Source organism: Crotalus tigris, unplaced genomic scaffold, assembly GCF_016545835.1.
Source record: "Crotalus tigris isolate CLP2741 ecotype Arizona unplaced genomic scaffold, ASM1654583v1 scf7180000021203.308827, whole genome shotgun sequence".
NCBI lineage: Eukaryota > Metazoa > Chordata > Lepidosauria > Squamata > Viperidae > Crotalus > Crotalus tigris.
Window position 1 is genome coordinate 207,501 of NW_024098395.1, and position 22,213 is coordinate 229,713.

A 22,213-nucleotide genomic window follows, 5' to 3' on the forward strand; every position below is an offset into this window, starting at 1 on the left:
ATGGCACTGAAAAAAGTGGCCCACAAGGCACAGCTGAGCAAGACACCTGCCTGCCCTCCTGGCCGCGCTCTTCCTCCTGTCCGAGGTTTTCATTGTTGTGAGCATTTCTGTTGAGGATTGGCAGCGGGGGTGGGGTGGGGGTGTTTGGTTTTTATTCCCCCCTCCCCATCTGCTGGGTGGTTGCAGCAGGTTTTGGTCACTTCACATGACCCTGGGACACTGTGACCGTCATAAATATGAATCCGTTGCCAAGCATCTGAGTGTAAATCACAAGACCCTGGAGAGGCTGCAGCATTCCAGCTGATCGCCGCTTCTTCTGGGCTCAGCAGAAGCACCAGGATCAGCGCTGAGCTCCATCTGGATCCTGGCGCTGATCCTGGCACTTCCGCTGAGCCCTGACAGCCCCGAAGAAGCGCCCATCAGCTGGAGCCTGGCACTGATCCTGGTGCTTCCGCTGAGCCCTGACAGTCCTGCAGCTCCAGCCGTCTCTCACTCAGGCTTGTGCGGTGCTGCCACTGGTTCAGCTCATTCCCTTCCCCCACTACCCCTTTTTTAGGATGGTCGCGTACCACCTGCCAGGTGCCAATGTGCCACAGATGCTACCTGTACCACTGGTTGAAAAGCCTTGGAATAGACTATAAACTATAGACTATAGACCAGGGGTAGGCAACCTTGGCTCTTTTATGACTTGTGAACTTCAACTCCCAGAATTCCTGAGGACTATGGAGTATGGAGAATAGAATAGAATAGAATAGAATAGAATAGAATAGAATAGAATAGAATAGAACAGAGTAGAATAGAATAGAATAGAATAGAATAGAATAGAGCTTCATGCGCATTTGCTTGTCCATTTCTCCCCAGCTCAGTTTCAAACAGGCTGCGACCCGGGGGTGTGTGTGTCGGGGACCCCTCTTCTAATGGGCCTGAATGTTCTAAAAAAAAATCCAGGGAGATAATCAGAGTTGTAATTGCCTTGAAAGTCGCTGAGCTTGAACTGCGTAGCACAGTCAAACATCAGCATTTCACCACAGGAAATGCTTTGTGACATTTCTGCACTGCGTCACAAAATGCTTGATGATCACGCTTACATCCTAAGCGGGATTATAGACTTTGCCAAATTTCAGATCCACGTGAATCGTAGCTCTGGGATTTTTGATGTATTCTGTAAATCCGTCCATTTCAGATACCTGGGTTCAAAACATTTTAATGACATTCAACCTTCAAAAACCATCCATATCCTGTTATTGAATTTTACTCAATTTTTAATTTCTTATCAATCTTCCAATTTAACCTTTGATATTTATAATTTTTTCAGACTTTGGGTAACCAAAATTTTCCTTATCTCACTTCATAGCAAACTATGATATCCAAAATACACATTTTGTCTATTTAAATATAATCTTGTTCTATCTATCTCCCACCATATTAAATCATCTACTTAATAAAACAATATCCCCCTTAATAAATCAAAACCATTATATATATTGCCTGGGTTAATCAATAAATCAAACATATTCATAATATTTAATTTTCTTTTCCCTTTTAGGTCTAATTTTTAAATATTAAACCGATAAAATCCTTATTTTCCACTGGTTTCCAAATATTTTAATTCTAATAACCAAATTTCCCCTTGTCTCAACATCTCCCTTTAATCCACTAATTGGCAATATAAAATCCCCTCTAATGAGTCAAAATCCCAGTTTTTTCAACCTTATTCTAGCTTTCTTCTTTTGCCACTAGGCTTCCATATCAGTGCCTTTAAATCATCTATCTCTAGTCTCCTATATGTTATTTGAATTAAAGGAGACCATTTGATTGCCAGTTTTCTGGAAGGACTAGCCCATTTGTATTCGTTAAATTGTCTCCCTTTTATTCCAGTTCCCCATGCTTGCTCTAATATATTTGTCTGCAATTCAATCTGTTCTGCTTCTTTCTCAAATTTCTTCTGAAATCATATAGAAAGTCATTTCCATTTTCAGTGTTGTCACTTCCTAAAAAATTATCGATAAATGTAATAATGATGTTCTTGTTGAATTGATATAATTAGAAATGTACCAACCTGAACATGAGATAGTAATTGTTAAGGGAAAAAGAGAAGAAATATTTGATGTTGTAGCCTGAGATCTGCACTAAGATTTTGTTATTGAGCTATCGATTAACCCAGTCACCACGTTGCTTTTTAAATATTCAAATGTAAAATTGGAAAATTAATAAAATATTATAAAAAAACAAAAAAAAACATTTTGCCGTACGATGCGTCGTTTTGCCCAGCCACAGGTTACAGACAGTGGTGGGATTCCAATACCTGAACAACCGCTTCTCTTATTGGATACAGCCCTGGGCCTCCGAGGCCTAGAACGGACTTCCGGAAGTGGCATCCACGCACTTCCAGTAGGCCATTCTAGGCCTGGGCGGCCTCCTCCAGGCCTCCAAGGCCTAGAACGTACTTCCAGAAGTGGCATCCACACACTTCCAGCGGGCTGTTCTAGGCCTGGGAGGCCTCCTTCAGGCCTCGGAGACCTAGAACATTTCCAGAAGTGGCAACCATGCACTTCCGGCGGGCCGTTCTAGGCCTGGGCGGCCTCCTCCAGGCCTCCAAGGCCTAGAACAGACTTCCAGAAGTGGCATCCACACACTTCCAGCGGGCCGTTCTAGGTCTGGGAGGCCTCCTTCAGGCCTCGGAGGCCTAGAACACTTCCAGAAGTGGCATCCATGCACTTCCGCATGGGCTGCTCTAGGCCTGGGAGGCCTCCACCAGGTCTCTGAGGCCTAGACTAGACTTCCGGAAGCAGTGTGCATTCAGCCAGTTCTACAAACTCAGCAAAATTTAGCTACCGGTTCTACCGAACCGGTGCGAACCGGCTGAATCCCACCACCGGTTACAGACATGAGAGTATGTAGAGAGAGATAAATAAAATAGAAACCTGCCTGGTTATGAAAAATTCTTAATTTTAGACGGACAGACTTCAGCAGAGTTTCAACTGGGAAACTGCGAGCATCCCAAATGGAACCAAATGCAAATGTGCTAGAGAATTCCTGGAAGGTCCATCAGCCATCAACAGGCACATAGAGATAGACAACATCTACATACCACTCAAAAGACAAAAAAGGCCAAAACCCCTCCCCATCAGCAGCCAATACCCAGAGATTAACACCATGATTAATATCAGACCAACCATCAAGAAATATACAAACCCCCCAATCAAGGTACCACCAACTCAAACAGTAAACCACAGCTTAAGCAACAAATCCACTCCCGCCCGCACTGACAAGGCAAGCCCCTTGCATATAAACATGAAGCGAGCCCCGCTCCCTTCTAGCGCTGACTATGTGACCTAGTTTGGTGATGAAACAGCAAAACTACCAAGCGTGGGGAGCATCATGAACCCCACAGTCCTCCTCTCCCTCCCCCTCTTCCTCCATCTTCTTCTCCTCTCCACACACACCCCTTCTAGCACTGATGATGTTCTCTATTTGGGTCATGAAATGTCTACAAGAAAATCACCAAGCTCAGAGGGCACCAAGGACCCCACAGTCCTCCTCTTCATATGCTTCTTCCTCGTTCTCCTCCTCTTCCTCTTCCTCCTCCTCCACCTCCTCCTCCTCTCCACACACACACCCCTTCTAGCACTGATGATGTTGTCTACTTGGGTCATGAAATGTCTTCAAAAAACCCACCAAACTTAGACCAAGAACCTCTCAGTCCTCCTCTTTATGTTCTTCCTCCTCATTCTCTTTGTCCCCTCTTCCTCCTCCTCCACCTCCTTCTCCTCTCCACACACACCCCTTCTAGCAGTGATGATGTTGTCTACTTGGGTCATGAAATGTCCGCAAGAAAACCACCAAGCTCAGAGAACACCAAGGACCCCACAGTCCTCCTCTTCATATTCCTCCTCCTCCTCCTCCTCCTCCTCCTGCTCTCCACACATACTTCTTCTAGCACTGATGATGTTGTCTACTTGGGTCATGAAATGTCTTCAAAAAAACCACCAAACTCAGAAAGACCAAGAACCTCCTCTTCTTTATGTTCTTCCTCCTCGTTCTCTTTGTCTCCTCCTCCTCCTCCTCCTCCTCTCCCTTCCAGTACTGACGATGTTACCTAGTCTCCATAGCAAACTATTGGTTCATTTAACAACCACATCGTTCACTTTACGACTTCTGCCAAAAACAATTGTAAAATCAGCTTGGCCACAATTTATAACTATCACGAGTTACGCCTGTACTGGGCAAGCTCCATAATGGCCCGTAACCCGAGGATGACCTATATTGATGGCGTCTATCGTCCTGAGTTGTGGAATGAGCAGGGGGGTATATACCCTGTTTCCCCGAAAGTAAGGCCTACCCCGAAAATAAGCCCTAGATTTTTTTGGGGGGTGGGCCTAATATAAGCCCCACCTCCAAAATAAGCCCTAGTTTTGGGACAGGGCACACTCCTAAAAATCAAGCTAGGGCAGGTGTGGGCTGTGTGTGGATCTGCCCCACGTGCCCAGCACCCGCTTACCGTGGCAGCCAGACCTCTCCTCACCGGCCCACTTCTTCTTCTGAGGCTTCTTCTGCAGCCAGGCCTGCATTTCTCTTTCAGGCCTGCATTTCTGGAAAGGCCACTGCAGCTGACAACCGAGCTATGGATTGAATCCATAGCTTGGTACTCGGCTGCAGAGGCCTTCCGAAAAGGCCTGACTGCAAAATGCAGGCCCGAATACAGCTGCAGAACTTCAGCTCCAGAAGAAGTGAACCGGCTGGGTGGTGCTGTCGGTGCCGGAGGTGAGGTAAGGCCTACCCTGAAAATAAGACCTGGTGCCTCTTTTGGAGGCAAAAAAACAACAAGACCCGGTCTTATTTTCAGGGAAACATGGGTAAATGGAATGAGTCATATCACATTTAAGTCCGTAGGGCATAGGTCAGGGGTAGGCAACCTTGGCTCTTTTGTGATGTGGACTTCAACTGCCAGAATTCCTGAGCCAGCCTTGCTGAGGGAAAAGGGAGAGGTTTCCAAGCTGAGCCATGTTGGCTCAGGAATTCTGGGAGTTGAAGTCCACGATTCATGAAGGGGCCATAGTTCCCCCATGCTGGCTCAGGAATTCTGGGAGTTGAAGTCCATAAGTCACGAAGGGAGCCATAGTTCCCCAATGCTGGCTGAGGAATTCTGGGAGTTGAAGTCCACAAGTCATGAAGGGGGCCATAGTTTCCCCCATGCTGGTTCAGGAATTCTGGGAGTTGAAGTCCACAAGTCATGAAGGGGGCCATAGTTCCCCCATGCTGGCTCTGGAATTCTGGGAGTTGAAGTCCACAAGTCATGAAGGGGGCCATAGTTCCCCCATGCTGGCTCAGGAATTCTGGGAGTTGAAGTCCACGAGTCATAAAAGAGCCAAAGTTGCCTACCCCTGGCATAGGCCATCCAGAGGTCCACCATGCCCAGGGACCAGCGGCCCAATAGACTCTATTGGGTGGTCATAGTAGACCTCTGAATGTTCTGGCTTAGAGCAGCTCCATGTCTGCAACCTGCACAATTAGAATGGATGAGAAAAGTGTGTGCGTCAGCCCTTAAGAAATTGTGTTTCCGTTGGCAGATCCAGAGCGCCCTGAAGTCCTTCTTGGAGGTCATCAGCCAAATGCCTCAGTTCAAGGAAACAGGTAAAAGTACACCGACCTATCCGGTTGTGGGATTTGGGCTTGGCCAGTCTAGAGAGAGCGAAAAGGACCGTGGAGGACATGATAGCCATATTCCAGTATTTCAGAGGTTGCCACAAAAAGGGAGGGGGTCCCACCTATTCTCCAAAGCACCTGAAGGCAGGGTAACGGATGGAAACTAATCTAGGAGAGAAGCAACCTAGAATTAAGGAGAAACTTCCTAATAGTGAGGACAGTTAACCAGTGGAACTCCTTGTCACCAGACGTTATGGGCGCTCCATCACTGGAGGTTTTTAAGAAGAGACTGGACAGCCACTTGTCTGAAATGATATGGGGTCTCTTGCCTGAGCAGGGGGTTGGACTAGAAGACCTCCGAGGTCCCTTCCAACTCTGTTATTCTATTCTATTCTATTCTATTCTATTCTGTCCTGTTCTATTTCAAATTCTATTCTCTCCTGTTCTATTTCAAATTCTATACTATTCTACACTATTCTATTCTTCTAATCATTATTTCTATTCTATTCTATTCTATTCTATTCTATTCTATTCTATTCTATTCTATTCTATTCTATTCTATTCTATTCTATTCTTTCATAATTCTATTCTATTCTATTCTATTCTATTCTTATCATTACTTCTATTCTATTCTATTCTATTTCAAATTCTATTCTATTCTATTCTATTCTATTCTATTCTATTCTATTCTATTCTGTCCTGTTCTATTTCAAATTCTATTCTATTCTGTCTTGTTCTATTTCAAATTCTATACTATTCTATTCTATTCTATTCTATTCTATTCTATTCTATTCTATTCTATTCTATTCTATTCTATTCTATTCTACAATACCCCGATCAAGGAACAGCCAGCTCAAACAATGATCAAAAAGCCCTTTTGCCTTAAGAGTGCCCTGTGGGGTCCCTACTAATCCCTCTTCCCCCATTGGGGTCCTCAAAACCCCCCTTCCTGCCGAGTCTTTCACTCCATCTCACGGACAACAAGTTGTTTTTCCATTGTGCAGACATCTATGCCAGGCCGCTGGAAACTCTGGCAACGCTGGATGTGAAGGTGAACCAAGAGGAATTCGTAGAGGTGAGGAGGAGGGGGAGGGGGGAGGAGGAGGAGGAGTAACATTTTCCCAGGAGAGATGGTGGGCTTGGGACCCTCTCCTCTACAAAGAGTTGAGATGATACAGAAGTGGGAAATGCAGCTATAAGGAACGGCTGCTGGAATTGGGTCTGTCTATTTTAATGAAGAGAAGGATGAGGGGAGCACAGGATAGCAGCCTTCCAATATCTCAGGGGCTGCCCCAAAGAAGAGGGAGTCAAGCTGTTCTCCAAGGCGCCTGAAGGCAGGACAAGAAGCAACAGATGGAAACTCATCAAGGAGAGAAGCAACCTAGAACTAAGGAGAAACTTCCTGACAATGAGAACAATTAACCCGTGGAACAACCTGCCTCCAGAAGTTGTGGGTGCTCCATGTCTGGAGGGTTTTAGGAAGAGACTGCGATATTTTGTCATTTTTTTCCAGTTCTTTTTCTTCGACTCTGGCATCTCCTGGTACAGCGATATCAATCAGCTGTACACTTCGGTTCTCTACAACTGCGATATCCGGCACAATTCACTTAAGCAACTGCAGTGATTCGCTGCGCAATCGGGGTGTGTGTGTGTGTGTGTGTGTGAGACTCACTTAACGGCTGCCGCATTTAGCAACAGAGATTCAGATCCCCATTGAGGTCGTAAGCTGAGGACCCCCCTGCCTATGGCGCCCCGAATTCCTTGGGAGAATATGAATGCGGCGGGAAAGGTGGGAAGCCAGGAGAAGCGAATTAACCGGGGAACAAAACGCGATACTGTTTTCCTCCTTCTTTCCCCCCCCCCCCAGTATCTCCTTTCTTACGTCAAAAACTTCACCAGCGAGCTGTTCCAGGAGTTGCTGAAGCATCTGCTCCAATCGTCTCACAATGCCCGCAACGCCATCCGACACGACGTCTGGAGGCAGATGTTCGTCCAGCTGTTCTTGGATTGCGAATATGCACAGGTACAGCCGGCGGCTCCTTAGAGAAGACAGAATAACAGAGATGGAAGGGACCTTGGAGGTCTTCTAGTCCAGCCCCCTGCTCGAGCCGGAGACCTATAGGGCTTCCTGCCTGAGCAGGGGGTTGGACTAGAAGACCTCCAAGGTCCCTTCCAGCTCTATTCTATTCTATTCTATTCTATTCTATTCTATTCTATTCTATTCTATTCTATTCTATTCTATTCTATTCTATTCTTTCTCTTCTCTTATTCTATTCTGTTTTATTCTAGTCTAGTCTAGTCTATTTTCTATTCTATTCTATTCTATTCTATTCTATTCTATTCTATTCTATTCTATTCTATTCTATTCTATTCTATTCCTTTCTCTTCTCTTATTCTATTCTGTTCCATTCTAGTCTATTCTAATCTATTTTCTAGTCTATTCTAGTCTAGTCTATTCTAGTCTAGCTAGTCTTCTATTTTCTATTCTATTCTATTTTCTATTCTATTCTATTCTATTCTATTTTATTCTGTATTCTCCATTCCATTCCATTCTCTATTCTATTCTATTCTATTCTATTCTATTCTATTCTATTCTATTCTATTCTACTCTACTCTACTCTACTCTATTCTATTCTATTCTATTCTATTCTATTCTATTCTATTCTATTCTATTCTATTCCTTTCTCTTCTCTTATTCTATTCTGTTCTATTCTAGTCTAGTCTAGTCTATTTTCTATTCTATTCTATTTTCTATTCTATTCTAGTCTAGTCTATTCTAGTCTAGCTAGTCTTCTATTTTCTATTCTATTCTATTTTCTATTCTATTCTATTCTATTCTATTCTATTCTGTATTCTCCATTCCATTCCATTCTCTATTCTATTCTATTCTACTCTACTCTACTCTACTCTACTCTATTCTATTCTATTCTATTCTATTCTATTCTATTCTATTCTATTCTATTCTATTCTATTCTATTCTATTCCTTTCTCTTCTCTTATTCTATTCTGTTCTATTCTAGTCTAGTCTAGTCTATTTTCTATTCTATTCTATTTTCTACTATTCTAGCCTAGTCTATTCTAGTCTAGTCTAGTCTTCTATTTTCTATTTTCTTTTCTATTTTCTATTCTATTCTATTCTATTCTATTCTATTCTATTCTATTCTACTCTGTATTCTCCATTCCATTCCATTCCATTCTCTAGTCTAGTCTAGTCTAGTCTTGTCTTCTATTCTATTCTATTCTATTCTATTCTATTCTATTCTATTCTATTCTATTCTATTCTATTCTATTCTGTATTCTCCATTCCATTCTCTATTCTATTCTATTCTATTCTATTCTAGTCTAGTCTAGTCTAGTCTAGTCTAGTCTAGTCTAGCTAGTCTTCTATTTTCTATTCTATTCTATTCTATTCTATTCTATTCTATTCTGTATTCTCCATTCCATTCCATTCTCTATTCTATTCTATTCTATTCTATTCTACTCTACTCTACTCTACTCTACTCTACTCTACTCTATTCTATTCTATTCTATTCTATTCTATTCTATTCTATTCTATTCTTTCTCTTCTCTTATTCTATTCTGTTCTAGTCTAGTCTAGTCTAGTCTATTTTCTATTCTATTCTAGTCTATTCTAGTCTAGCTAGTCTTCTATTTTCTATTCTATTCTATTTTCTATTCTATTCTATTCTATTCTATTCTATTCTATTCTATTCTATTCTGTATTCTCCATTCCATTCCATTCTCTATTCTATTCTATTCTATTCTACTCTACTCTACTCTACTCTACTCTACTCTATTCTATTCTATTCTATTCTATTCTATTCTATTCTATTCTATTCTATTCTATTCTATTCTTTCTCTTCTCTTATTCTATTCTGTTCTAGTCTAGTCTAGTCTAGTCTATTTTCTATTCTATTCTATTTTCTATTCTATTCTAGTCTATTCTAGTCTAGCTAGTCTTCTATTTTCTATTCTATTCTATTTTCTATTCTATTCTATTCTATTCTATTCTATTCTATTCTACTCTACTCTACTCTACTCTATTCTATTCTATTCTATTCTATTCTATTCTATTCTATTCTATTCTATTCTATTCTATTCCTTTCCTTTCTCTTCTCTTATTCTATTCTGTTCTATTCTAGTCTAGTCTAGTCTATTTTCTATTCTATTCTATTTTCTACTATTCTAGCCTAGTCTATTCTAGTCTAGTCTAGTCTTCTATTTTCTATTCTATTCTATTTTCTATTTTCTTTTCTATTTTCTATTCTATTCTATTCTATTCTATTCTATTCTATTCTATTCTATTCTACTCTGTATTCTCCATTCCATTCCATTCTCTAGTCTAGTCTAGTCTAGTCTAGTCTAGTCTTGTCTTCTATTCTATTCTATTCTATTCTATTCTATTCTATTCTATTCTATTCTATTCTATTCTATTCTATTCTGTATTCTCCATTCCATTCTCTATTCCTATTCTATTCTAGTCTAATCTAGTCTAGTCTAGTCTAGTCTAGTCTAGTCTAGTCTAGTCTAATCTCTATTCCCCAAAATAAAAGAAGTCCAGTTTCTGCCCTTATTTACAGATGGGCAATTTTCACACTTCCCAGTTTGCAACTCACCTCCTTGGTAGAACAGCTAAGTTTTCACTGGGTTTCCTAGGATCTCCCATCATGGTTTGGTGGAGGCCCAGCAAACTCACGAAAAGTCGACTTACTCCCGATGTCGGTTCTTCTCTTCTCCTAGATAGGACTCTTGGACAGAGCGAAGGTCTTGTCCCTCCTGGATAAGTTCTACCGCAGCAGCTCGGACCTGGCCAAGGAGATTTATTGTAACCCCAAAAAATGTAAGCGGGACAGGGGTTGACCGGGCCGAGGTGGTCCTAACCTCCATCTCTGAAGATCTATATTCGAAGCCAACGTTCTCTGCGCTTCCTCTTTTTCTTAGGGCCCATCGCTGAACTGGACGACATAGACCTAACGGAGTTTTGGGGCAACCTGGAGCCGGACGATGAAGAGGACCTTCCAGAGGAACCACCCAGCCCTGAGCGTACATTATCTCAGGAAGCCCTCTACCTCAACAGGAAGCTGAAGGGCATTCTTTCTGATGAGCAAGCAGCCCATGGCGCCAACGGAGAACCGGCCGTCAACGAGCTGGAAGGCGCCGAGATGGAGCAGCAGGTCAGCCCGCTGGAAGCAGCGACGGAAGATGTTCCTCCAACAGCCGCCCCAGATGAAGGAGAAGAACCTCAAGCAGAAATGCCAGAGGCTGAGTCTCAAGAGGAGCCCACCACTGAAGAAGTGGAGAGAGCTGCTGGTGAAGAAGCTGCTCCGGAAGATCATCCGATGAACTCCCTTGAGCCCCTTTTGGAAGGAGAAGAAACGGCTCAGGAAGTCAAGTCGGAAGTGGCCATCCTGGCTACGCCCTCCCAGGTGGCCGCCCGGGTGCAGAAGATCTTGGACGACGAGGAAGAACCCGTCCCCAAGTCTCCCTCGGTGGAGAAGGACCTTGCTCCAAAAGGAACGGAAGTGGAAGAGACAGATGGGCAGGAAGAGGCAGAAGAGCCAGGAGACAAAGCAGAGCCTGGCCCAGAGGAAGAGGGGGCTGGTGGACAGGCCAAGCCAGAAGAGAAAGCAGAGGTAGAGGGCCATGGACCAGCAGGCCCCAAGGACCAGGCTGCCGCTGCTGCAAAAGACAAAGCGCCAAGTATGGCAGGGGTCCCTTCATAGCCTTGTTAGTTAGTTAGTTAGTCGGTTGCCAAACATCTGAATTTTGATCACATGACTCTGGGAGGGGGGATGCTGCAATTGTCATTAAGAGTGAAAAACGGTCCTAAGTCCCTTTCCCCCCCACCATGGTTGTTAAGTGAACACAAGGTCATTAAACGGATCTAGCTTTCCACTCCTTCTCAGAAGCCAGCTGGGAAGGCGGGAAATGGCGATCCGATGATCTGGAAGGCTGCAACCATCACAAATACGAGTCAGATGCTAGCTAAGTGTCTGAATTTTGATCCTATAACTATAGGGAGGCTGCGATGGTCATAAGTGTGAGGACCGGTCGTAGGTCACTTTTTCCGGCACCCATTGTAACTTTCAGCAGTCGCTAAATGATTGGTTGTTAAGTTGAGGACTGCCTATAGCACAGGTAGGCAACCTTGGCTCTTTTATGACTTGTGGACTTCAACTCCCAGAATTCCTGAGCCAGCATGGGGGAACTATGGCCCCCTTCATGACTCGTGGACTTCAACTCCCAGAATTCCTGACCAGCATGGGGGAACTATGACCTCTTTTATGGCTTGTGGACTTCAACTCCCAGAATTCCTGAGCCAGCATGGGGGAACTATGGCCCCCTTCACAACTCATGGACATCAATTCCCAGAATTCCTGAGCCAGCATGAGGGAAACTTTGGCCCCTTCATGACTGGTGGACTTCAACTCCCAGAATTCCTGAGCCAGCATGGCCCAGCTTGGAAACCTCTCCCTTTCCCCTCAGCATGGCTGGCTCAGGAATTCTGGGAGCTGAAGTCCATGAGTCATAAAAGAGCCAAGGTTGCCTACCCCTGCATTACTGGGTTCCCAACCCTCGGGCCGTGGCCCAATACCAGGCTACGGCACGTCAGCAACCGGTCCGCACAAACAAGCAAAGCCCCATCCGCGGGATGTAGGCAGCACACAAAACCACCCACTCTCCAACCCATGGAAAAACCTCTCTCCACAGAATCAATGGTCCCTGGTGCCCAAAAGATTGAGGACCTCTGTGTTAGTTAACAGAATAACAGAGTTGGAAGAGACCTTGGAGGTCATCTAGCCCAACCCCCTGCTCAGTCAGGAGGCCCTCAACCATTTCAGACAGACAGTTGTCCAATCTCTTCTTAAAAACCTCCAGTGTTGGAGCACCCACAACTTCTGGTGGCAAGCTGTTCCACTGGTTAATTGTCCTCACTGTTAGGAAGTTTCTCCTTAATTCCAGGTTGCTTCTCTCCTGGATTAGTTTCCATCCATTGCCCTTCCTTCCTTCCTTCCTTCCTTCCTTCCTTCCTTCCTTCCTTCCTTCCTTCCTTCCATCCATCCATCCATCCATCCATCCATCCATCCATAGAATAATAGGGGAGAAACCGTGGAGGTCTGCTAGTGGTCCAACCCCCTGCTCAGGCAGGAAACCCTATACCACTGGTTCTCAATGCCGCATCCCCCAACCGGTCGTAAGTCGAGGACTACTCAACCGGTCGTAAGTCGAGGACTACTCAACCGGTGCAGCACCGTTTGCAGACCAGGACTTTTGGCGGGCTCAGCAGGGCAGAGACAGCCTGGACAATTCCTATTGGCTTTTGAAAGCCAATAGAATTAGACTCTATTCAAGAGAGTCTATTCTATTGGCTTTCCAAAGCCAATAGAATAAAAGGGAGTAGCCCAGCTAAGGAAAAGGGGGGAAAAAATGGCGGACTGCGTTGTTTGGCGACCCCCGTGAAATGGTTATTCGACCCCAAATGGGGTCCCGACCCCACAGGTTGAGAACCACTGCCCTAGCTAGACTATTCCGGACAAATGGCTGTCCAGTCTCTTCTTAAAAACCTCCAGTGAAGGAGCACCCACAACTTCTGGAGGCAGGTTGTTCCACTGGTTAGGAATTGTTCTCACTGTTAGGACATTTCTTCTTAATTCTAGGTTGCTTCTCTCCTTGGTTAGCTACCTTCCATTGCTTCCTGTCCTGCCTTCTGGTGCTTTAGACACTTCACCCTTGATAGTTAACGGCAGGGATCTCTCCTTACCTGGACGCAACAATGATGGTCTGTTTTAGAGAATAGGATTAATAGAGAACTATTAATCCATGGAACAGCTTGCTTCCCGGAATCGTGGCTGCTTCGTCACTTGAGGTCTTCAAGAAAAGCCAGTTGCCTCCTGAAAAAAGCATCTTTGGGACTTTGGGGAATTAAAGACTATCGCTCTTAAAGCATGCTGGCTGGGGTATTCTGGGAATTGAAGTCCACTCATCTTAAGGTTGAGTAACACTGTTGTAGACTCTCTCCCATCAAAGTTCATTTTTAGAGAATGGTTTTAGAATATTCTTAGCAAGGACCTGATTCTTCTGAAGGTCTTCTTTTCCTGAAACAGACTTTTCATGCATTATGGCAACACTTAATTCTAATTCTAATTCTTAACCCTCTTCAGCCAGGAATGATGGCTTTTGAAATCCAGACGAAAAAGTTAGCCCAGGGGTGTCCGCACTGCTTAGTTTTTCAAGAAAACCTTTCCTGGATTAAATTCGGACCAGAACGTTTAGCTAGACCGGGCGGCAGACAAATAAAAGCTTTAATAATGGAGACCTTAAACAGCCACTATTTTGTCAAGGAAAAATTTTATGATGCAGAATATTGAATATATAAAAATGCTCAGAGAGTTATGCTCAAATGCGTTCTATTGCTCCCTCTACTGGTCATCCATAATTGCAACTTACTAAGATTAATAGAGTTGGTTTCCAGCTTTAAAAACTTAGATTTGGGGGCAGTAAAAACAGTATTTGCCAATTTACAGGAGTGTGGACTTCAACTCCCAGAATTCCATAGCAAGCAAGATCATTGATGAGAATTCTAGGAGTGGAAGTCCATCCCTCTTAAAGCAGGCTGGCTGGGGGAATTCTGGGAGTGGAAGTCCATCCCTGTTAAAGCATGCTGGCTGGGGAATTCTGGGAGTGGAAGTCCTCCCCTCTTAAAGCATGCCGGCTGGGGGATTCTGGGAGTGGAAGTCGTCCCCTCTTAAAGCATGCCGGCTGGGGGATTCTGGGAGTGGAAGTCGTCCCCTCTTAAAGCAGGCTGGCTGAGGAATTCTGGGAGTGGAAGTCCACCCCTCTTAAAGCAGCTGGTTGGGGGATTCTGGGAGTGGAAATCCACCCCTCTTAAAGCAGGCTGGCTGGGGGAATTCTGGGAGTGAAAGTCCATTTATATTAAAGCAGGCCGGCTGAGGAATTCTGGGAGTGAAAGTCCACCCCAATCTTAAAACATGCTGGCTGGGGAATTCTGGGAGTGGAAGTCCTCCCTCTTAAAGCATGCTGGCTGGGGGATTCTGGGAGTGGAAGTCCATTTATATTAAAGCAGGCCGGCTGAGGAATTCTGGGAGTGGAAGTCCACCCCAATCTTAAAACATGCTGGCTGGGGAATTCTGGGAGATGAAATCCACTCCTCTTAAAGCATGCCAGCTGGGGAATTCTGGGAGTGGAAATCCCCCCCCCTTAAAGCAGGCTGGATGGGGAATTCTGGGAGTGGACGGAGGAGTACAAACAAATTTGAAACCGCAGGGAATTCTAATCAAAGGCTGTGAATCTCCAGCCTCTACCCTTCCCTGAATTTTTCTTTTTCAGAAGGGCCCTCGGTGCCCCCCAGCCAAGCCAGCCTTCATTGGCCTCCCGGCCAAGCCAGCTTGGAGAGGACCCAAGGACCTCAACGGATCTACGGGGAAGTCTGGTCAGGTACTTGCAGCCCTCAATCATCTTCCCACCCAAGTTGCTTTCCCCCATTGACTTGGCTTGTCCAAAGGTCGCAAAAGGAGACCCCGTGAGACCCCCGGGGGACACTGCGACTGTCGTAACTATGAGTCAATTGCCAAGTGTCTGAATTTTGATCCGGCGAATGCTGCAATTTGTCGTAAGTGGGGAAAACGGTCGTAGGTCAATGCCGCTGTAACCTCGAATAGTCACTAAATCAGGGATCTTCCAACTTGGCCCTTTTAGGACTTGTGGACTTCAAGTCCCAGAATTCCTCAGCCAGGCAAGTGCCCAGCTGAGGAATTCTGGGAGTTGAAATCCACAAGTCATCAAAGGACCAAGTTGGAAGACCCCTGCTTGCGGACTTCAACTCCCAGAATTCCTCAGCCAGCGTGCCTGTCTGAGGAATTCTGGGAGTTGAAGTCCACAAGTCCTAAAAAGGCCACGTTTGAAGACCCCTGCTTGTGGACGTCAACTCCCAGAATTCCTCAGCCAGCGTGCCTGTCTGAGGAATTCTGGGAGTTGAAGTCCACAAGTCCTAAAAAGGATCAAGTTGGAAGACCCCTGCTTGTGGACGTCAACTCCCAGAATTCCTCAGCCAACATGCCTGTCTGAGGAATTCTGGGAGTTGAAGTCCACAAGTCATCAAAGGACCAAGTTGGAAGACCCCTGCTTGCGGGACTTCAACTCCCAGAATTCCTCAGCCAACATGCCTGTCTGAGGAATTCTGGGAGTTGAAGTCCACAAGTCATCAAAGGACCAAGTTGGAAGACCCCTGCTTGCGGACTTCAACTCCCAGAATTCCTCAGCCAGCGTGCCTGTCTGAGGAATTCTGGGAGTTGAAGTCCACAAGTCCTAAAAAGGACCAAGTTGGAAGACCCCTGCTTGTGGACTTCAACTCCCAGAATTCCTCAGCCAGCATGCCTGTCTGAGGAATTCTGGGAGTTGAAGTCCACAAGTCCTAAAAAGGCCACGTTTGAAGACCCCTGCTTGTGGACTTCAACTCCCAGAATTCCTCAGCCAGCGTGCCTGTCTGAGGAATTCTGGGAGTTGAAGTCCACAAGTCCTAAAAGGGCTAAGTTGCAAGACCCCTGCACTAAATGTTGTAAGTTGAGGATTACCTGTATACTAAAAGCTCATGAACACCCCCCCCCTCGCCGACAGCAACAGCCCTATCAAATCAGCCCCTTGATGGGCGCCATCGCCATGTGGGGTGCCCAGGATGGCTGATAAAACCACATTTTTGGGAAAAAGCAGCAGGGGGGGGGGAGTATTAACTGTACCTTCCGGAGTTGTTTGTGGTGTGATGACTGCCTTGTGGTCCCCCAGGCACTTTTGAGATGGCAGATCTGACCTTCAAGTACGCGGATTACGGCAAGGAGGTCCGGGAGGATTGGAACAAAGAGGACTCCAGGTTTTCAGGTTTATTTTTAATTGTTTTATTATTGTTTACTCATTACAGGTAGTCCGCCCTAACCCTCCCTCCCTCTCTCACTTCCCACGTTTTCCCTTCCTTCCTTCCTTCCTTCCTTCCCATCTTTTCCCCTTTCCCTCCCTCCCTCTCTCCCCTCCCTCCACTTGCTTGCTTGCTTCCTTCCTTCCTTCTTCCTTCCTTCCTTCCTTCCTTCCTTCCTTCTTTTCTTCCATCCATCCATCCCATCTTTTTCCTTTTGTCCTCTTTCCTTCCTCCGATCCCCTTCTCTTCCTTCCTTCCTTCCTTCCCATCTTTTTCCCATTCCTTCCTTTCTTCCATCCATCCCAACATTTTCCTTTCCTTCCTCCCTCCCTCCCCCTCTTTCCTTCCTTCCTTCCCATCTTTTTCCCATTCCTTCCTTTCTTCCATCCATCCCAACATTTTCCTTTCCTTCCTCCCTCCCTCCCCCTCTTTCCTTCCTTCCTTCCCATCTTTTTCCCATTCCTTCCTTTCTTCCATCAATTTTTTCCTTTCCTTGTCTCCTTCCTTCCTCCCTCCCTCCCCCTCTCCATCCGTCCTTCCGTCCTTCCTTCCTTCATTTCTCCACCTCTTTCTTTCTTTCTTTCTTTCTTTCTTTCTTTCTTTCTTTCTTTCTTTCTTTCTTTCTTCTTACCTTCTTTCCTTCCTACTTTCTTTCTATCCTTTTCTCCTCCCTCCCCCTCTCCTTCCTTCCTTTCTTTCTTTCTTTCTTTCTTTCTTTCTTTCTTTCTTTCTTTCTTTCTTTCTTTCTTTCTTTTGTTATTTCTTTCTTTTGGCGCCCCTGTTCTGAAAGCTAATGACCCGGTAGTGGGCTGAGGCACAGGGCTTGGGGACCCCTGCTATAAGGTCTACAGCCTTGGGCAGCGGGGTGGACTAGAAGACCTCCACGGTCCCTCTCAGTCCCCCGAATCCCATGAGCCACCCGTGTCCCAGCCCTGCTTCTCCTCCTCTCTTGCTCCGGCCTGGGCCCTGCCGGCTGTCGGTCAACGGAGCTGCAGGACGGGTTTCTCTTTCCAGCTCTCCGCCTGGGGATGATCGAAATCCAGGGTCGGGGCCCCCCGGCCTCCCTTAGCCCCTTTGAGAAGAGCTCCCTCAACCTGCCCCAGTTCGTGCAGCTGATGGAGACCTTCGTGGGCGAAGGGACGTCCCTGCCGAGGCTGAAGAAGGCGGTCGAGTTCCTGAAGAAGGGCTACCTGCAGACCGACACTGAGAAGTTCACTCAGCTGGAGAAGGTAAATGCCACACAGCCCCCTGTACCCCCCTCCCCCCGCCAAATCATTCCTCATTTACAGGTGGTCCTGGACTGACAACCATTCCTTTAGTGGCTGTTTCAAGTTACGACAGCATCGAAAAAAGCAACTTGTGACTGCTTTCACACAACCATTGCAGCATCCCGACGGTCACGTAATCAAAATTCGGCGTGGGTATCTGGGTGTTCCATAGAATAGAAGAGAATACAATAGAAGAGAAGAGAAGAGAAGAGAAGAGAAAAAATAAGAGAAGAGAGAAGAGAATAGAGAAGAAGAGAATAGAAAATGAATAGAATTAAAATAAGAATAGAGTACATATATTATAGAAAGTATAGAATAGAATAGAATAGAAACAAAATAAAAATAGAATAGAATAGAATAGAATAGAATAGAATAGAATAGAATAGAATAGAATAGAATGGAATGGAATGGAATGGAATGGAATAGAATAGAATAGAATTATGAAAGAATAGAATAGAATGGAATGGAATGGAATGGAATGGAATAGAAGCTGAAAGGGACCTTAGTCCAGACCCCCTGCTCAAGCAGGAGAACCTGTAGCATTTCAAATAAGTGACTGTCCAGGTGCAAGCTGTTCCACTGGTTAATTGTCCTCATTGTTAGAAAATTTCTCCTTAGTTCCAGGTTGCTTCTCTCTTTGATCAGTTTCTATCCGTTGTTTCTTGTCCTGCCCTCTGGCGCTTTGGAGAACAATATGACCCCCTCTTCCTTGTGGCAGCCCCTTAAACACTCCTTCTCCTTCTCCTTCTTCTTCCTCTGCCATATCCATTATCGCAGTGGTTCTCAACCTTTCTAATGCCGCGACCCCATAATACAGTTCCCCATGTTGTGGTGACCCCCAACCACTTATACATCACCGGGTGCCAGGGGCGTGGCCAAAGAAAAGGGGGGAAAATGGTGGACAGCCTTGTTTGGCAACCCCCGTGAAATGGTCGTTCAACCCCAAATGGGGTCCCGACCCACAGGTGGAGAACCACTGCATTATCGGATGTTGGCGATCATGTTGGCGATCCTGTTTTTATCAGCAGCCGCACGAAAAAGTGCTGCTGAATTTTGTCCAAACCAGCCCCTTAAACACTGGAACACTGCTATCATGTCTCTGTTTGTTTCTTTATTAATTAAAATTTATATGCGGCTGCTGATCATCATCATAGAAGCAAAAGAAGGGAAACAAGGAGAAGGAAGGAAGGAAGGAAGGAAGGAAGGAAGGAAGGAAGGAAGGAAGGAAGGAAGGAAGGAAGGAAGGAAGGCGAAGTCGATAAAATGAGGACCCAGATTGTAGGCTGACACTGTAAACTGCTGTAAAGCACTGTGAAGTGGTATTGCTTGGGAAGGAAGGAAGGAAGAAGAGAAGGAAGGAAGGAAAGAAGGAAGGAAGGAAGGAAGGAAGGAAGGAAGGAAGGAAGGAAGACGACAAGGGAGGAAGGAAGGAGGGAAGACAAGAAGGAAGGGAAACAAGAAGGAAGCAAGCCATGGTGGCACAGTGGTTAGAACCCAGCATTCCAGGGTGACTCTGCCCACAGCCAGGAAGTTTGATCCTGAGCAGCTCAGTTGACTCAGCCTTCCGTCCTTCCGAGGTCAGTAACATGAGGACCCAGATTGTTGGGGGCAAATAGGCGACTCTGTAAACTGCTGTAAAGCACCGTGAAGCAGTAGATAAATCTAAGTGCTACTGCTTGGGAAGGAAGGAAGGAAGGAAGGAAGGAAGGAAGGAAGGAAGGAAGGAAGGAAGGAAGGAAGGAAGGAAGGAAGGAAGATGAGAAGGAAGGGAAACAAGAAGGAAGCAAGCCCTGGTGGCACAGTGGTTAGAATCCAGCATTGCAGGCTGACTCTGCCACAGCCAGGAAGTTCGATCCTGACCGGCTCCAGGTTGACTCAGCCTTCCGTCCTTCGAGGTGGGTAAAAGGAGGACCCAGATTGTTGGGGGGCAAAATGCTGATTTTGTAAACCTCTTAGAGAGGGCTGTAAAGCATTGTGAAGCGGTATATAAGTCTAACTGCTGTTGCCCTTCCTTCCTTCCTTCCTTCCTTCCTTCCTTCCTTCCTTCCTTCCTTCCTTCCTTCCTTTCCTTTTTCTCCTTCCTTCCTTTCTTGCTTCCATCCTTCCTTCCTTCCGTCCTTCCTTCTCATGATGGCGTAATGATTAGAACACAGTATTGCAGGCTGACTGCCCACTGCCAGCAGTTCGATCCTGACTGGCTTGAGCTTGACTCAGCTTTCCGTCCTTCCGAGGTGGGTAAAATGAGGACCCAGATTGTTGGGGGCAAATAGGCTGACTCTGTAAACCGCTCAGGGAGGTCTATAAAAGCACCGTGAAGCGCTATATAAGTCTCAGCGCTGTTGCGATTGCTACAAACTAAACGAGCGCAGAGATTGAAAAGGGGATAAAACCGGGATAAACTCACTTAACAACCGTCTCGCTTAGCAACAGAATTGTCACGGTGGCCCCAGGACTACCTGTACAGGAGGGACCTTCTAATGTTGCCCTCCCCCCCCACCCCCACAGGTGCATCAGACGTCCCTGTTGCTCCGGCAGCAGCTTCTCGTCACGGCCCTTTTCGAGAAGTGGGACAACGAGTGTTCGGGGTTCTTGGAGATGAAGGAGGTGGACTCGGTCCTCAGCACCTTCAAGGAAGGCATGGAAGAACAAGCCTTGACCAGGGGTAAGAGGAGCGCAAGGACCCTTTCCCCAAAAGCAGCTTCTGCTTCAGCTGGGGTTGGACTACCCCAGGGAGAGGCCACCGTGGCTCTTGGATGACTGGTGGACTTCAGCTCCCAGAATTCCTGAGCCAGGCACGCTGAGGGGAAAGGGAGAGGTTTCCAAGCTGAGCCATGGATGGCTCAGGAATTCTGGGAGTTGAAGTCCACCAGTCATAAAAGAGCCAAGGTTGCCCACCCCTGGTATAGGGTCTCCTGCCTGAGCAGGGGGTTGGACTAGATGACCTCCAAGGTCCTTTCCAGCTTTGTTCTATTCTATTCTATTCCATTCTATTCCATTCTATTCCATTCCATTCCAGTCCATTCCATTCCACTCCACTCCACTCCACTCTACTCCATTCCATTCCATTCCATTTTATTCTATTCTTTCGATATTCTATTCTATTTTTTCTATATTCTATATTCCTATTCTATTTTATTCTATTCTATTCTTTCTACATCCTATTCTATTCTTTCTATATTCTATATTCCTATTCTATTCTATTCTATTCTTTCTATATTCTATTCTATTCTTTCGATATTCTACTCTATTCTTTCTATATTCTATTCTATTCTTTCTATATTCTATATTCCTACTCTACTCTACTGTATTCTATTCTATTCTTTCTGTATTCTATTCTATTCTTTCTATATTCTATTCTATTCTATTTTCTATATTCTATATTCCTACTCTACTCTACTCTACTCTACTCTACTCTCTATTCTATTCTATTCTATTCTATTCTATTCTATTCTATTCTATTCTATTCTACTATTCTATTCTATTCTTTCTATATTCTATTATATTCTTTCTATATTCTATATTCCTATTCTACTCTATTCTATTCTATTCTTTCTATATTCTATTCTATTCTATTCTATTCTTATTCTATTCTATTCTATATTCTATATTCCTATTCTACTCTACTCTATTCTACTCTACTCTCTATTCTATTCTATTCTATTCTATTCTTTCCATATTCTATTCTATTCAAAGTTCTGGATTTCAAGCAATAAAGTCTGTAAAATGGAGCAAAACTGGCTAGCTCAGGAATTCTGGGAGTTGAAGTCCACGAGTCATCAAAGAGCCACGGTTCTTGGACTACCCTCTCTTTCTTTCTATCTCTCCATCTACTACTTATTCATCTATCCATATCTATTTATCTATCTATCATTTTTCAGTCTGTCATCTTTCTATCCTTTGTCCTTTATTTATCTTTCTATCATCTATCTATCTCAATCTATCATCTATGACAGGGGTCCCCAACTCCCGGGCCGTGGACCAGTACAGAGCCGCGGCATGCCAGCAACCAGTCCGCACAAACAAGCAAAGCCCCATTCATGAGATGCAGGCAGCACACAAAACTATACCCCCTCCAGTCTGTGGGAAAACCCTCTCTCCATGGAACCGGTCCATGGTGCCCAAAAGGTTGGGGAACCTCTGGACTAGATGGCCTCCAGGGTCCCTCTTATTATCTACAGACCGCAGTTGAGCCCAAAATTGGTGAGTCCAGGCATCCCTTTGTAGGCATCACCACATTTTTAACAACTGCTGGGAGACAGGTGGTCCTGGAGGAGGAGGAGGAGGAGGAGGGGGAGGGGGAGGAAGAGGAGGAGGAGGAGGAGACGAGGAGGAGGAAGGCTACTGTGGGGACCCTGGTGCCCTCTGAGCCTGG

At 45.3% G+C, this 22,213-nt stretch overlaps 1 protein-coding gene across 6 annotated transcripts in view; it reads left to right on the forward strand.

The window, feature by feature from the left end:
* Nucleotides 1–22,213, forward strand: part of EFCAB5 (EF-hand calcium binding domain 5) — a 65,504-nt gene that overhangs the window by 21,406 nt on the left and 21,885 nt on the right. For 4 of the 6 annotated variants that reach the window (XM_039369709.1, XM_039369708.1, XM_039369711.1 and 1 more), the window contains 9 exons: nucleotides 5,571–5,634; nucleotides 6,651–6,721; nucleotides 7,514–7,669; nucleotides 10,387–10,486; nucleotides 10,588–11,346; nucleotides 14,995–15,102; nucleotides 16,447–16,539; nucleotides 17,588–17,802; nucleotides 20,347–20,503. In XM_039369709.1, coding sequence (XP_039225643.1) covers nucleotides 5,571–5,634; nucleotides 6,651–6,721; nucleotides 7,514–7,669; nucleotides 10,387–10,486; nucleotides 10,588–11,346; nucleotides 14,995–15,102; nucleotides 16,447–16,539; nucleotides 17,588–17,802; nucleotides 20,347–20,503 — 1,723 coding nt within the window. The remainder of the gene's footprint in view (nucleotides 1–5,570; nucleotides 5,635–6,650; nucleotides 6,722–7,513; nucleotides 7,670–10,386; nucleotides 10,487–10,587; nucleotides 11,347–14,994; nucleotides 15,103–16,446; nucleotides 16,540–17,587; nucleotides 17,803–20,346; nucleotides 20,504–22,213) is intronic. The other 2 variants (XM_039369713.1, XM_039369712.1) reach the window with 1 other exon arrangement.